We start from the raw sequence: 17,624 nt of genomic DNA on the forward strand, positions 1-17,624 counted from the left end.
TGATGTACCTGTGTGAGAGAGGAAGACAAGAAGAATCAAGACGTTTCAGGTTATGATGCTGCATGTTTCTACTATTAAATGTTGCATATTTGAATTAGAGCTGTTGACTGTGTAAGTTATCCAAACAAGACAACTTCGTAGAACTAGTCGTCACACTTCACCGTCACAGCCGTACAGACACACAGATATATAAAATGAAATTAACCATGCAAATGTACATATTTTAAGGTGATATTGTTCACTTTTCCACTTTTGTGTCAAAAGGAGAACATTTGTGACATTAAATAATATTGTAAGAGGACTTTGAGTGAAGAAATAAGCTCAACTTTCAAGCAGACATCAAAAGTCATAAAAGTGGTCATGGAAAGTTTGGACATCTACATCTACTAAGCCACCTTAATTTGTTAATTTTGGGGAAACCAGCTCAAAATCAAGTAAATATCCACAAAACTGAGCAAAAGACGTTTTAGTGATGAAGCATTACTTAAGAGTGTGAGGTGACTGTTGTTAGTTGACTCACAGGCATACATCCGTTGCACGAGGACGCCTCACAGAGCCTGTAGCAGTGCAAGTAGAAAGTGGAAACTGACTGATATGCTCCAAATCTGAAGGCCTCAAAGGAGAAGTGTGCCCTCTGAGACTCCCCATTGAGATCCACCTTTGTTTGTGTGTCACGTTCACACCTTGGGTGAAAAGGAGAAAGGTAATGTGACTACACACGTGGATAAAAGAGGTAGCTCGGAGTTGAGTGTCAAATTAAAGAAGACCCACCCTACAAAGAGGTCATAATAGGTGTTGAGGAAGGGATATGGCTGTGTTGATGTGTAGCATCTGTCCAGCAGCACGTGGATCTTAAGTGTTATTTCTTACCATTTATGTTACTTATGGAAAACTGCATGCTCACACAAAGTTCAAACATTTGGCAAATACAAGTGAAGATGAGAAGATCGATACCACTCTAGTATCATATGTCCGTTTAAAACAAAGAGTTAGCAGCCCGTCAGCTTAGCATAGAGACATAGACAATACTGGAAACAGCTAACCTGGCTCTAAATGTATAAGCTATCCACCTATCAGCACCTCTATTGCTCATAATGAAGAGATAATATCTTGTTTGTATTATTTGTACCAAAACAAATAAGTACCTCTTTAGACTGAGGCTAGCTGTTTCCCTGTGTTTCCAGTCTTTAGGCTATGTATGTAGGTTCACTTGCTTATTGAGCCAGCTTCAAGTGACCATTTGAGGAACACAACCTTGTCTATATACAACAGTGCAGTATATAAAAGGTATTAGCCATACCAATTAAATATTTTAATGTATTTCAAAGTCTTAAAAACCGTAAAAGGAGTTCAGCAAAAACTGTTGGTTGGATCTGTGTAATCTACATGCATCCAGTCACACAGCAAGACATGGTCACAATTTCTTCAAGTTTAGTTTAATGATGTGTTATCAAAGAATAAAGCACGAGAACTTTCTTCATCGTTCTTATTGAAAACATTTTAAAAATACACCAACTCTAACTGATTACAAAAGAAAAGATACCATTATTTATTAAATATTTCAATATGACTCTGACAACATGCATAAAACTAACGTAATTATAATACACCATTATAGTACAGCCTCTGTGCCCTTATCTCCACATGAATACACTAAGTGATTGGTAATGATTGTAAGATTATTAAGTATAGATTAAAGCACATTGCTGTTTGTGAAATGGAAAATAGTAGTAAGACAGTATGATATTTATTGTCTGTTATGACTTGTTTTACTATCTCTGCAGCTACAGTAACGACCATGCTTTTTAGATGATGATGTACTAAACTGCCAGTTTGGGAGACAGCTGAAGGGAGTGCGCTGTCGGTCAGAGTATGTTACTGGATGAATGGCTTTCTTCTGACATACAACACAAAGTACGCAGCCATGGCGATGAGGAGAATTGATAAGATGACGATGCAGACGATAACAGCCACCACGGGGCCGCTGTAGTTGCTCTCAGATGGCAAGTCTGTGTGAGCAGAGAAGAAGAAAGGCATGATGATATCACACAGTATTATCCTTCATTGGTCTGTTAATCGATGTTGCTAATACTGCCTGAGAAAGTCGTGACGAACCGAGATTCTTACCGTAGGAAGCAGAGAAAGTTTGAGCTTCTCCTGAAAAATGTAACAAAACTATGGTCAATAAATTACAGGATTCACTTTCTGTTAGTTGATGAAATTAACTGATTCAATTTTGACATTTTAAGGAATACGCTTATTTACACTCTTGCTGAGAATCAGAGGTGAAATTGAATACAAAGCTACCATCAGCCATAGCTTAACATAAAAAATGGAAACAGCTAGCCTTAATAATGAACATGTTAGCCATATCTTCTTTGTTTAAAAGTATTTAAAAAATCACAATTTTTCGATTTCCAGTCTTTATGCTAAGCTAAGCTAAGCGGCCACTGGCTGTAGCTTCATATGTGGCGCACAGATAGGAGACTAGTATCGGTTTTCTCATCAAACTCTTGGCAATAAAGCAAATGAGCACATTTCCCAAAATGTCAAGCTATTCTTTTAAGATCAGATACCACAAGGAAAGATGGACATTATGGACCCGGTTAATGTCCTCCAAAGAAAAACAACAGTGTCAATCGTTTCAGTAAGTGCCCGAAAAATAAATGTTTGACGGGAGCGAAGGAGGAATCAAGGTGTTTTATTTTGAACCAAATTACGATTACATTTTTGTTATTTTTGTACCTAAACCTAACTTAACCTAAATAACAGCGTTTTGACATAATACAACTTTTTTTTTTAAATGTTTCAACAGTGATGTTTAGTGGTTTTGGAAGAAACAAAGAAATTATAAATTGTCCTGTCGATTGGTAACCTGACTCGCCAGATGGTTTGATGTACGGAACCATCTGAGAAGCTGTCATTGGATACTGTTTGGAAAAAGGTAGTCACTTTCAATAAATACTTGGCAGGTCATTGGATGAACAATCTGTCAATCAAATTTTTGCCAAAGCCAGTTGCCAGAAGAGCGAAAACTTATTTTCCATCGAGAAAAGACTTCAGTGCCATTCTTTGCTCCTCTTTCAATGATGAAATACTCCAGTTCTGATTAACTGATGCTATTGAGGCAGCTACGCTAACCTCTTTAGGAGCCGCCATTGTTGTTTAGAACAAACAAGGTGCATCTCTGTGTTGTCTCTCACATACCTAAGCCACGCTTGTAGCTAACAGGACGCTGTTTGGTCCGGTCACTGGCTTGCAGGACACAAACACATTATTTGAAGTCTGACAAGATGGCTTGATTCTTGCGTGATCTTGTGACATCAAGATAATCCAGCTGTCTTGCAAGTGAAGCCAAAAGGGCCGTCTTAACCATTTGTATATTTATTCACCATGCAAATTGTTATAGTGATAGGACAAAGGTTATCTTTGTTTGCAGAATTTTGCCCTAAAGACGCACCACTGCTTTGTTTCCCCACAACAATGACAGGCGAAGTCACTGTAGCGTTGGCCAACACATCTGGTGCCTCTCTCTTTCTCCTTCCTGTGATTGGTCCACAGTTCTGTTTGAAATTAATAAAGAAATAAATGAAAAAAATCTATAATTTGTGACATTTTTAGGCAAAATTAGTACTCTTTAATGAAGTCTTGTTTCTACTCACCGGCAGTAATTGGCTACACGAGGACACCTCACAGAGCCTGGTGACGCAGTGAATGTAGAAAGTGGAAATTGTCTTATTTTTATCCACCACAAATCTGAAGGCCTCAAAGGAGAAGTGTGCTATCTGAGACACCCCATTTATCTCCACCTTAGTTTGAGCATCACCTTGACACCTTGGGTGAAAAGGAGAAAGGTAATGTTACTGCACGTGTGGAAGTACAAAGAGCTAACCTTGAGTTGAGTGGAAGAGTGGAAGGTATTATTTACTGTGGTTATATATATATATATATATATATATATGACTCACCCTACAAAGAGGTCATAAAAGGTGGTCAACATGGGATATGGAGTTGGTGTTGCGTAACATCTGTCCAGCAGCACGTTGAACCTGCGAGGACAGACAGGTGGATTTTAAGTGTAATTTCTTATTTATGTAACTTGTGGTTAACTGTAAACTGTCATAACCTAAATACCTTTCAGTTAGATTGGTAGCCTTAACCGCAACATAAATCTTGGTCTTCAGATTTAGTCCTGATGTTGGGATATCAAGTTTCTGTTGGTAGAGCTCATCCTGTTCACAGAAAAGCATGAATAAAATCAAGTTATAAAATGTAAAAAAAAAACTGTGTCCAGTTTTTAAAAGCTACTGTGGAGCAGGTCTTACTTGGTAGAGCTCCATACCCAGTGTGCTAATGAAGGTACCATTGTTGTCTTTTATGGCAATATTCACACCTGATCTGTATTAAATGAAAAGACACCTGGATGAAAATCAAAATGTAGCTCAGTTCTGAATATTTTACATGCAGTGTTATTCATGGCATACTCACACGTCCAGTTGAGTGTTGTTCAGGAGATACTGCATCGGATAGAAGCAGGAGAACTTGTACTGGATCTGCGAGCGATAAGTGATCATACCCGCAGAGGGGTCTAGAGAGATAACAGTGCCAGAGATGTTGACATACTCGACGCTTGAGAAGTCAGAAAACTGTCCAGTCCCAACCTGGTTGGTTATCTATTGAAAAAACAGACATATTTTACTGAAATTGCTTTGAATCAATTTTCTGATCAATTCTTTGATGAAGGAATTGAAGATATAATGACTTTCATCTCTTTAGTTTTCATCTAATGCTATTCAATTCCATCAAAATGTACCGAAAACAGAAATTTACTGCATGGCACTAAAATCCTCTTAACCGTCATAGCATGATATCTACTAATAAATGTTAAGTACCTTAACTGATGAACACTATTGTGAAGAATACCTTAAAGTCATTATTGCAGGAAGAGATAGAACTGCCATTCAGGGGGAATCTGAATTTTAAAACTGGTGGGACCGCGTCCCAGTCAGCGGTCCCATAACACTCTGGTGTGCTTTTCTGATTATTGAGGACCATCTGAGACTCATTGTAAAGAGCTTGGTACATCGGACATATGTAGATGCTCAGGTCCATATACTCAGTGCCACAGGTCACAGTTATGTCAGCATTTTCTGGGAGGGATAAAAAAAAAAGGAGGATGTAAATGGAAGAGTGAAAATAACTAATTAATTAAAGAGCATATGAATGAAAAGCGCACAAACCTGGAGGTCTGTTTGTAGGGCTAGTAATGCAAACTTCTGGCACCTGGGCCTCGATCCTCAGAATGAGGCAAAGCTGGCACACAAGGATTACCAGTCGCATTGTTCTGTGAGTGGACACATGCGTCAGCCTGGGCTACATCATGATTTATGCATAATTTCAGGGGAAATTGAAACATTAAATTGAAAAAATCTTTTCAAGACACAATTATGAATATAATACATAATACTAGCTGTACTTCCTCATTAACATATCCTGCATTTTGCATATCAAGACAATTTGGAAAAAGTCTGCCATTATTGAACCCATAAAGACTCTTGAATTATATCTCATATATAAAGTTTGATTTAAAGAACCAAATGAATCCAGAGACAAAATTTGAAAACTGCCTTTTTTTCCTCCATGGTCGATGTAGTAATAACATCTAAAAATATTTTTACATAACTAAATAAAGTAATAACGTATAGCCTTTTTCATTATAAGCATAATAAAAAATAGAACTATGGAACAACGATGAAAAAGAGGTGATAAAGATATTGCAGGGACTCACCTGTAAGTCTTCATATTCTGTTTTGCTGTCAGCTACCTGACAAGCCTCTATTTATACTGTCTCTCCCCCAGGGCGTGAGGGAGTCTCAGACAATAGTGTAACATGAGTTGTTGTTTTTTTACATAATTTACATTTTTTCTAAATAGTTTACGTGTATGTTGTATTTGAATAACAATGAACCTTAAATAAGCTATTTTTTCACACAGTTTAAGATTTGAACTCCAGTTCATCTTCTGTTGATTGTAACCTGTAGTTTCTTAATAAAGCTTTGTTTGAAGCCACAGACAGCTTTCAACCACAATTAACTGGTGTTAAGCTATGGGTGTTAATAATAAGAAATACGGTTTGTTTCTCTACATACATATGCAAAGCAGAATTTGTCTTAGGAAATGGCAGAGCAGGGTTTTTTTTTAAGTAATTTGTCTCTTGGTGGAAACAGTAATCTGTCGAGGATGTCGACAGGCATTTACCATCTTTGTAATGTATTGTCTAAGGCCTTAAACAAGTTCAGTCTATACCTCGAACCACACTTTCTGGATTCAAATGTTGACCCTTTTAACTGACTAATATTTATGATACAAACACAATTTAAATATGAAAAGAATGATACATTTCAATGCCAGCTTGGTTGTATTATTAATGTGACGATATTGATCTCAGCAGAGAGAATTCATTTTAGCTTGTTCCAGTCCTCAATGAGGTCAGTATGTTATTTAAAGACTGGAATAGGGATGTTTCTCAGCAGGGTGACCGACTGATTCTGACTTTTTCTCCTCTTGTTGCCACATTTACAGCAGTCAGCTTTAAACTTCCAGTAATGCATTAGCAACCATCTCACATTTGTTCTGGCATAAGATAGAGCTTTATATGTAGGGAAATGCAAGCGAGCTTAATGGATGGTATTGATGCTGTGCAATGGAAAACACTTGATTGCTGTCTTGGGGTCATGAGCAGGGTGAGCATTGCACAGGAAACCATAATGTATACACACAAACAGTGTTTTATTATTCTTTGGACTATGAAAGAGTAGCATCAGTGATCTAATCACAAATGTCCTCTTTCGAGATCTTATGGTGTGATAAAAGTCTCATTATTGTTCTTCCGAAAGCAAGTTTTGTAATGGATCAGTTTTTGTTATGGCCTCAGGCTGTAAACTGTAAATAGAAAATGTCGGTGCTGTTGTGTACAGTCTGCGGATAGAAGACACACCTATCTGAGAGAAATACAGAGTCTTTTGTGAAGCATCACAACATGAAAGGGACTCCTGGGTAACTCAGGTCCCTGAAGAACAGAACCACAATACACCATGACGATATAACCTGAAAAGGGTGCTTGTTAGATTACTTTAGACGTATCCAGTGTCAAATGCCAGTTTTAATATCCCCTTTGTGGTCTAAATAAGCATTTGTCTGCAAGCCGTGCCATTAGGGTTTCTAAGAGCACATTTCAAAACTTGGACCCTTGGGGAATGATTATAATAACCTGGTACAGGCAGATTCAGGTCAGTAGCAATAATCAAAAACACAAATGTTTCATATTAAAAGAAAGAGGATAAAGTTGTGTTTGCTGAAGGTTTGTTTAAATTCAGTTCACACAAATGTAATTTTTTAAAGATTCCAAAATCTGACTACCGACTCAGGTTGAATGTGAAAAACAATGACTTTGACTGTTTGAGGATGAACTCATCCTCAAATCGTACCTGAATTAGAAAAAGGATACACAAGATAGGATGACGCTGTAGTGTATCCTTGTGTTGCCTGGGAATAAAGTAAACCAAGAACGTATATCGTTTGCTTTACTGTGACGCATGGATGGTAAAAGCCCGGCTTATCCCAGATGTATCAGTATCAGCATATATGTTAGTCAATAAGTAACAAGAAATTGTAGTACAGAAATGACAATATGTTTGAGGTAATTTAGAAAAAGTGTATCCACTGTAAACCCACTGTATACTATTGGCTCAGCACCAAACAGCAGACAGATACATTTGGCAACTTGTGAACATAGTGGAGCAGCTAAAGAGACAGATATCTCCCTCATGAGTTGGTGGAGACCAAAAACAAGGCTGAAAGAGAGTGAATGTTGGACGTACATCGATTAGGTGGCCAGAAACAAGACTCCAAATGAATGATAATGTTGCTCTGTAACCGCAACAGCTCGATGTGTAAATAAGCAAATGTTAGTCAGTCAGTCAAATGTTTCCTCATTGTGTGTCCCAAAATGGTTATTCTTATAAGGAATTCATATGAACAATGCATGCTTATGTTATGGCTTTGTGTTAAAAATCACATTTTTCTAACTCTCCAATATCAATACTGATATTGGTATTGGCCTCAAAAGTTCAGTATCTGTGGGGTTTTAATAGATTCCACTATAACTAGCAGAAAGGTGACAATTGAGAGGACAATTGAGGGAAAAACAACTGTTACGTGGATTGCTTGAACTCAAAATGTCTATTTGTAAAGGTTTATAATCTATATTTCTGTATTAGCAATGATTCACATAATTGTAAGTGAAAGGGTATTATCATCCAACTAACTTATGTGTGTACTTGCTGTTTTTCTCATACAACCGTAAAGAAAAGAGGGATTTTGGTGTCTATATCATCATTGTTAAACTCCAATATTTTATCAACACACATCCCTTACACTTTGCAACAATGCCAGTAGTCTGTACAAAACACTTTCATGTGTCTGTGAATGTGACTTACAGACATGTGAATACTACACTCTTAATGGAACAAAGGCATCTATGGATGTTTACATTGAAACAAGAATGGTGGTCAGGTTAAGTCCCAGGGAACGAAACAAGTGTCTTGTCTCTGTGCCTTTTGACAGTAAAGACAATTCAATACACATCCACTGACGGGGAACATTGCAGGGAAAAATACTGTTTATTAACAGCCTAAATTACATAACACAAGGCCACGTTGAAAAGACAATGTTTTCATAAAATCTGAAATTTGTAATCGTGTTTTTGTTGGCAATTTAAACAATAAGGAATTGTCAGCAGCCTCATAGCCTGTGCAGGCCAAAACACCCTTAAAAAGTTTGCAATAAAGGATAGTTTGGCAATTTGATTGCCAAAGTAAATCCCAGAAATGAATGTGAAATATGCTTGAATTCATTTTGTTGTGCATGTATATCTTATTTGTATACATTGTACTTATATTGTGCTCTATTAGAACTTATCTTTTACTTCCTTTTCTGTTTTTTTCTCTATATTGCACCTTTACAGAATCAAATAAACCGGAGAGCATTGAATTATTTAGTCTAACCTTACAATAGATTTCCTTTCAACAACAGCTTTTGACTGTAAGTAAATGCTGGGAGTCACACGATCAAACACATGCAACACCTGAGCAGTATCAAAACATGTTATAACAGGAACATAGGAGGAGCCCTTTTTTAACAGCTTTTGACTGTAATTGAATGCTGGGAGTCACACTATCAAACACATGCAACACCTGAGCAGTATCAAAACATGTTATAACAGGAACCTAGGAGGAGCCCTTTTTTAAAGTCACGTCAGGACACAATCCTTGCATGAACTGCACTGTAAATGGTAAACCAATCCCTAAAACTTGAAGATCTGTGACCCAATTGCTGTTTTTTTGGGAGGGAATCTATAATATCAGTATCGGTTCTCAAATGAATATTTGGTGTTGCACTTCAGAGCGAGAGACTTAATGGGTTCTAAACCCGACACCTATTGGTGCGGTTAAGCTTTTCCGGTCTGCTTGTACCTGCACTGACTTCAAAGAGTTATAGAGTACTTGAACTCTCCTTGGGTGTTGGAAGAAATACTTTTGTTTTACATGCATTCAAAAGTGGAAGTACTTAGGTCATAATACAGCAGAATGACCCCTATCCGAGTGCGGTATATTAATTATTATGGGATTACTGTGACTGATTATATATATACACACACTGCAGAAACTGTATACGGTTTTTATTAGGTAGATCTACTGAAGTTAAAACCAAGCATCAGAATATCAGAATGGGGAAGAATGGTGATGTAAGTGACTTTGAACATGGCATTGTTGTTGGTGCCACACTCTAAAGAAATGACAAGCTTGTTCAACTCAAAATAATTTGTAACCTGGCTGCCTTAAAATGTTGAGTTATTCAAGCTAAGAGCTTTAGTTCCTTTAACTTAGAATAAATAGTTGAGCTGACAAAGGGGAAGCTGATAAAATAGTTCCATCAACTTTAGATTTTTAGTGATACCAACAAGAAATAAACCAACAGTTGTATAAACCTTAATCCTAGTTGAGGCAATAACTAGTCAAACTAACAAACTTGTATTGATAGCTTGAGTTGTACAAACATGGAAATTTAAGTGTTTTAAACTAAGTATCTTGTTGAATCAATGTATACATTTTAGTTATGAAAAATAATAATAAAAGTTTGCTCAACTAAGCATCTTGTTGAATTATTGTATCTTTATAAGGCAGCCAGATTACTTTTTCAGGAATATTTCATTTTAATTGCAATGTTAAGTTAATTTAAAAAATGTAACTGGGTAATTTGCACACACAATTTCTTAGTTATTAGACAAATATTTCAATGTCATTTTTTGTTAGTCTAGTAGTAAGCTGTATTGTGTATAGTTTTTTGGACTTGGCTTTAAGGGATACGACCATAGTAAGGCATAATTTATTTTTGTTTCAACAAATCTCATGAAAAGAAATAGGAAAATCAATTTTCCCTTCGACAACAAGATGTGTAGTTTTAGCTAGTACAGATTTAGCTACCGCAATCAGGTATATGCTAAATAGGACATAGCTGCACTGTCAAAATGACAACACATTCAGCTGAAATATATGATATAGTAGCATGATAAGGCCTGTCCTCCTTAATATAATGTAACTCCTCCTGAAATTGGTTATCGAGACGAAAAATAAAATCTAAAACTTGTAATGAAGTATTTTATATTGTACCATTAGCAGTGGTGGAATGCAACTAAGTACATTTACTAGGCTACTGTACTGAACTGCAATTTTATACTTGAGTATTTCCATTTTCTGCTACTTTATACTTCAACTCCACCATTTTGGAAGTCTATTCTTACTCCACTGAGTTCATTTGACAATTGTTTTATTAATACATAATATAAATCAAATCATAAATGATAATGTAATATTAGATATTAAGCTACCAAGCTGCATAATAAAGAAACAAAATCAGCCTTATATTACCAGCTGTAACATTAGTGATGCTTAGGCTACATATTATTAATTATAATCCAGTGATATATGATTGATTAATACTTTTACTTGTAACATTGTATTTCTAAACTGTGTTTTTTCTTCTTTTACTGAAATAAAAGATCCGAGTACTGAATTGCCCCACTAGGCATTACTAAGTAAAGGATCAGAAGACTTCCTCCACCACTGTAATCGACCAGTGTCTGATAGTGACTGCTAGAAGACACTTGAATCTCCCGCAATCTTGGTAGCAACAGGTGACGAAATCTGCAAACAGCATTTTTCTTATTGGACCGTTTGTGACGGAAGATGATTGGCCGCCATCGCTCCTCCCGTGTTCTAGAGAGTTCTGAGGGGGAGTGAAGCGGAAGAGGCGCGGCCACTCCCGAGCACACTGACGGCGAGGACCAGCGGAGTCGTAACACCAGCCTGCAGCATTATTAACAACTACTTTAACGTTACACCGAATAAACGACCGATTCTGAGTTTAACGGAGGTAAGTATTCGCTAGGTGAATAACGTATTGTACTAACTTTTACTGGTCATAGACTTTACATTAGTTGCGTTTAACTGCCGTTGACGGTTCGTCAATCAGTGTTCAGGTTACAGCGCATGTTAAGGCTAGCCTATTTAGCTAACACCAGAGCTACAGAAAATAGCGAAAACGACGGGTATGAAATGATGCTTGTAAGCAGGCTCTCAATTTGGTTTGCAAAGCTAAGCTAATATGCGTTGAAGTTATGTACGTCATATGTAGAAGAGGTTGCGTAATGCCTTGTAAATCGTGGGCAAGTTAGAAAGAAGCGGAAGGAAAGGTCGAGAAAGTTCTCAGCCTCGTGCGACGTGCAATGACACGCCCTTCTGTACTGGGGCTAACCGGATCCAAGTTGTACTGTATTAGGCCTACCTAGAACATGAACATGCATGTTTCCCTTCAGTTTCTGTCGCACAATTATAAAAGCAATGCAGGGTAGAGTTTGTTTAAAAGGCGAGTCTTGGCAGCGAGGTAGATTTCCTCATATTTCCGATTTGACTGACATTTTGGCTTTCTGAACCTGTTGGTTTTTTCTTCCCTGACCATAAAAAACATTATTTTCATTGTTAATAAAACTAGCTCATCACAAGTCCCCAGAGCCAGAATTCCTGCATTCACATTTCTTGTTATATGATAATAATGCCAATAATGATAACAAACGCTGTTTAAGTGCATGGTGCTTTTACTTAGTTAAACCAGGATTATTATAACATTTCAGGACTGCAATGGAAAATCTGTTTTTGTAAAATTGATTAAAGCATTAAACTGATAGTGAAAACAGTTTCAGATTAATATTCTGAATAATTTATCAGTTATTTGACTAATAGTTTCAGCTCCAATTTGCATTTCTTTTCTCCCTGTCATGTGCACTGCACTTCAAGGGCCCCACAGTGTGCTCCAGTGGAGGAGCATGCCCCCCCCCCCCCCCCTCCCTAGTATGAGAAGTATTGCCTAGGCTTGTTGCAATGACCTCCCATGTGGCTTAACATTAAGATAACATTACATTATATTGATATGCTGCTGCTGTGGCAACAGGAAACATAGGGTCCATTCCAAGTAGTTACTACTAACTGAGTCATCTTGATAACTTTGTTTGCACTCGCTCATTTTCCAGATTTGATATGGTGTAAACTCGGCAAGTTATCCCAGTATCTAGTAAACCCAGCTCTAGGTGACTGTAGTTATTTATGTAGTTCAATTCACAAGGTATTGAATATAAATATTCTATAATAAAATGGCAAGTAACAACGTCCGGCAGCCCAGGTTTTCTCGCACCCAAAGATATTCAGTTTCCAATCGTATAAGACAAATAATGTACACACGGCAATCAAAGGTTTGGCGTTTTTTTTCTTGAAAGCAAACACAAACAATTAATTGATAATTCAAATAGTGGGTTAATTTAGTGTGGTTGTCAGGCTACAGTCAACCTGCATCAGAAGGCCCGCTCCTCCTTGTTGTCTATTGTTGCCATAATAAAAGAAGCCCTCGCCAAGCTGTCAAACGTGGGAGGCTTGAAAACAGGTGCTGCGGACCTCCACTTCACTGAGACAGTTTGTCTCCACTTCCGTTTGAGCTGCTCAGACTCCGATAATAGCCTCATTACACCATAGTACAAATGTGCATCATGGTGGCCACCCACAGTTACATTATCTGCCTTGTCAGTTTAGTGCCAATATATGATTGACAGCTGATAATTTTCATGCCGTCAGGAACCATGTCTAAGGGACCAGCAGTCGGCATTGACCTGGGCACTACCTACTCGTGTGTAGGAGTGTTCCAGCACGGCAAAGTTGAGATCATTGCCAACGACCAGGGAAACAGGACCACACCCAGTTATGTTGCCTTCACCGACACCGAGCGGCTGATTGGGGATGCAGCCAAGAATCAGGTGGCCCTGAACCCCACCAACACAGTGTTTGGTAGGAAATGTCTTCATTAAACAAGTATGATTAGTTAACTTTGACTATTCTGCATATTCATCGCATTTTTTATTTTTTTTTTGTATCGTCCTTTAGATGCAAAGCGCCTCATTGGACGTCGGTTTGATGACGCGGTTGTCCAGTCAGACATGAAGCACTGGCCATTTACAGTCATTGATGATGCAACACGCCCTAAAGTGAAAGTGGAGTACAAGGGAGAGTCCAAGAGCTTCTACCCAGAGGAGATCTCCTCCATGGTGCTGATTAAAATGAAGGAGATTGCAGAGGCATACCTTGGGAAGGTACAACTGTGTGTTGTGTTTGTACAAGATTACTCTCAGAAACTTTACAAAAGGGAACATTTGCACGAGTAATATACACCTCACCAGGGTACGTTTATCAAGTGCACAGACAAATTTAACTTAAAGTGACTGTGAGGAACTTTTAACTGGTTATGAAAGTAAGCAAGCGACACCATCAGCTTGCAAACACCCTGCTGCTGGACACCCTGGCCTAACTTTAACATGATAATACAAAAACAAAAAACTGGAAATGTTGAGAATTTATGTCATTAACTGCTGCAACTCTTCTTGCAGACTGTAACAAATGCAGTAGTGACTGTGCCTGCCTACTTCAATGACTCTCAGCGCCAGGCTACCAAAGATGCAGGGACCATTTCTGGGCTCAATGTGCTTCGTATCATCAACGAGCCGACTGCCGCTGCCATTGCTTACGGCCTGGACAAAAAGGTAAAAGAACTATTCTCTTTACGGCTTTCTATAAGAAAATAATCATCTTTATTGTCCACAAATGTGGAAATTTGACTTCGGCGTCACAGGTTGGTCAAACCACATCATACTAAGTCAAAAAACATACAATAAATAGCTCACATTTGAGTGTGATGTAGGGAGAAGAAATCGGTAGCCGCATCGTCTCAATCATGCACACCTCTTCTTGAACCTCTTTTCTTTGTTTTTCTCCGCCATTTGCGTCCCAAGATTTGTGTTTGAAACTCCCGACTTGAGCTTGAAGTGATATAAGTACCGAAGTGGACTTTGAATGCGGGGTGAAGGTGGATGTATCCAACCCTCAAATAAACTTGAAATTACATAATAATGATTTCAAACTACAGGTGGGAGCCGAGAGAAACGTCCTCATCTTTGACCTGGGCGGTGGCACATTCGATGTCTCCATCTTGACTATTGAAGATGGCATCTTTGAGGTGAAGTCCACAGCAGGCGACACACACTTGGGTGGAGAAGACTTCGATAGCCGCATGGTCAACCACTTCATCGCCGAATTCAAACGCAAGTACAAAAAAGACATCAGCGACAACAAGAGGGCGGTGCGTCGTCTGCGCACCGCGTGCGAGAGGGCCAAGCGCACTCTGTCGTCCAGCACTCAGGCCAGCATTGAAATCGATTCTCTGTACGAGGGCGTCGATTTCTACACCTCCATTACCAGGGCCAGGTTCGAGGAGCTGAACGCAGACCTGTTCCGAGGAACCCTGGACCCCGTGGAAAAGTCTCTCCGTGACGCGAAGATGGACAAGGCTCAGATCCACGACATCGTCTTGGTGGGAGGTTCAACTCGTATTCCTAAGATCCAGAAGCTGCTGCAGGACTTTTTCAACGGGAAGGACCTCAATAAGAGCATCAACCCTGACGAAGCAGTGGCCTACGGCGCAGGTAAACCCTTCAAGTCTGTAGATATAGCGGCAACACATTTATACTAATCCTGACAAAGAGATTGACGAAGTTAGCAGCAAATTAAAAATGTAAAATCCCCCCCCCCCCCCCTTTTTGTTCTGCAGCTGTGCAGGCAGCCATCCTGTCAGGCGACAAATCTGAGAATGTGCAGGATCTGCTGCTGCTGGACGTGACCCCCTTGTCTCTGGGCATCGAGACTGCTGGAGGAGTCATGACGGTTCTCATAAAGAGGAACACTACTATTCCCACGAAGCAGACCCAGACTTTCACCACCTATTCAGACAACCAGCCGGGCGTGCTCATTCAGGTTTGACCACCATGTTCAGCTAAAACGAACACTATTACTATAGATGATCTCTTGCATTTCAAATGAATCCTAATGAGTTGACCTCCGCAGGTGTTTGAGGGTGAAAGGGCCATGACCAAAGACAACAACCTTTTGGGGAAATTTGAGCTGATTGGAATCCCCCCTGCACCCAGAGGGGTTCCTCAGATTGAGGTGACCTTTGACATCGATGCCAACGGCATCATGAATGTGTCCGCGGCCGACAAGAGCACCGGGAAGGAAAACAAGATCACAATCACCAACGACAAAGGTAACCTGAAGAACAACTTTTAACGCTGTATCTTAATTGTGAAATGTGACGTACGATATTCAGCTTTGTGTTCTTTAAAAACAAAAAAAATCCACCAGGTCGCTTGAGCAAGGAGGACATTGAGCGTATGGTCCAGGAAGCAGATAAGTACAAGGCTGAGGACGATGTGCAGAGGGAGAAGGTGTCTGCCAAGAACGGTCTGGAGTCGTACGCCTTCAATATGAAGTCAACTGTGGAGGACGAGAAGCTGAAGGACAAGATCAGCGACGAGGACAAACAGAAGATTGTGGAGAAGTGTAGCGACGTCATCACCTGGCTGGATAAGAACCAGGTGTGGATTCGAAGAAGTTTTACAGTCGTAAACTACGACGGCATAGGTGTGAAAATATATGTCGGGCTGACATTAGATCGATACTTAACTTCCCCTTTTTTCCCTTTTCTTAGACTGCAGAAAAAGAGGAGTTTGAGCATCAGCAGAAGGAGTTGGAGAAGGTGTGTAACCCCATCGTGACCAAGCTGTACCAAAATGCAGGCGGGATGCCGGGGGGGATGCCAGGGGGAATGCCCGGGGGGATGCCAGGCGGCTTCAGCGGTGGTGCTCCTGGAGGGGGAGCAGCCTCCGGCCCCACCATCGAGGAGGTTGACTAAACTAGAGGTTTACCAAACTTGCATGAGCTTGTTCTCTTTCCTTTTTTTGAGGTTACTGTGAGGGTTGATCACATAATATCTGAGTTATCTAGAGTGTCATTAACGACGCTTCTTTGGGATCGTTTTTATAATGTCTGAACACAAGGCTGACGGCAACACTTCCACTGTGGCTTTTCTGGTAGGCGGTCTGTTCCAGCGGCTGTGTTGCATCCAGTAGTTTGTATTAGCACGGTGTTTTTCTTTCAATTTGTTCTGAGTACTTTGCAAAATGAAACTAAATAAAAAGGGTTTTTTTCAACTTTGAAGCGACTCCTCTTTTTACAATCTTAATTATAAAAGCTACCATAGCATTTTATTCTAATAATGATTTGAGGTGTTAAAATATATAGTATGCACATCTGCTCTACTACATACCATATTTTTTTAGAAACGATGTAAATATTAAAGATAGTGTGAGGAACTGTTAACTGGTTATGAAACTTTATCAATTTAATACTGATGCCTCTGTGACCTTGTAAGAAAAGACAAGAGGATTGACTATTAGTATTCTTAATACTAGTCATCGGTGCCACCGGGTCCGATTCTGGCAAAAATCATGCAGGTTCTCCAAACTCCCACAGCTCAGAGTCCAGCAGGGCCTCCGTCTGCGACCAGCCCGCCCCGGAGTGACCCAGATCTGGCTCAGTGAAAGAGTGCACTGAAGTCAGGTTGAATGTGTGAGGTGATCGTCAGTGAGAGAGGATCTGGATTAATTAAACTCCGTCACGGAGAACGTTTGTTCACATAATGTAATTCGATCCAAAGAGAACCAACATCTTCTGAGCATGTTGCTTTTGCAGCTTAGCTAACAAAGCCTCGGATGTCCGTGTCCGCTCTGCATCACCAACACATCCCAGGCAGCCAACATGACGTGGCCCAGCTCCGGGGTAAGCTCGGCATGCCGGAAGAAACACGTCGGCCCGAGTCCGGTTGCCGACACTCCTACTATTGGGATTGCCGTCACGTTGCTGCTCGCACACATTCACGAACGTACTAACGTCCGTAAATTGAGATAAGAAAAAACAGCAGCAGTCTCCTTCAAAATAAAAGCAATGCAGCTGTATTCCGTGCATGATGTACAATTATTTACGTTTTATTCCCAATTTCCCATTGACGTCTCGCGGGCCGTACAATGCCCAGGTCTGCTCTAAGTGTTTTACTGTAACAATGCCCGTCATTCT

General features: G+C 39.6%; 2 protein-coding genes across 2 annotated transcripts; one reads left to right on the forward strand and one right to left on the reverse strand.

The window, feature by feature from the left end:
• Positions 1-1,875: 1,875 nt before the first annotated feature.
• LOC142959657 (zona pellucida-like domain-containing protein 1) lies at positions 1,876-5,352 on the reverse strand. The gene is made up of 10 exons (XM_076101041.1): positions 5,241-5,352; positions 4,924-5,150; positions 4,489-4,673; positions 4,326-4,398; positions 4,135-4,232; positions 3,969-4,049; positions 3,663-3,834; positions 3,461-3,563; positions 2,128-2,157; positions 1,876-2,009 (listed from the first exon to the last, which is right to left on the reverse strand). Exons 1-10 carry the CDS (start codon positions 5,338-5,340, stop codon positions 1,876-1,878), a joined length of 1,203 nt encoding a protein of 400 aa, XP_075957156.1. The 5' UTR covers positions 5,341-5,352.
• A 6,004-nt stretch (positions 5,353-11,356) lies between these two features.
• hspa8b (heat shock protein family A (Hsp70) member 8b) lies at positions 11,357-16,709 on the forward strand. Its single transcript, XM_076099921.1, has 9 exons — positions 11,357-11,493; positions 13,242-13,451; positions 13,548-13,753; positions 14,048-14,200; positions 14,584-15,139; positions 15,265-15,467; positions 15,558-15,756; positions 15,855-16,087; positions 16,201-16,709. Exons 2-9 carry the CDS (start codon positions 13,247-13,249, stop codon positions 16,402-16,404), a joined length of 1,959 nt encoding a protein of 652 aa, XP_075956036.1. The 5' UTR covers positions 11,357-11,493; positions 13,242-13,246; the 3' UTR covers positions 16,405-16,709.
• The last annotated feature ends 915 nt before the right edge of the window (positions 16,710-17,624 follow it).

This window comes from Anarhichas minor, unplaced genomic scaffold, assembly GCF_050575085.1.
Source record: "Anarhichas minor isolate MPS153535 unplaced genomic scaffold, ASM5057508v1 ptg000026l, whole genome shotgun sequence".
Classification (NCBI taxonomy): Eukaryota; Metazoa; Chordata; class Actinopteri; order Perciformes; family Anarhichadidae; genus Anarhichas; species Anarhichas minor.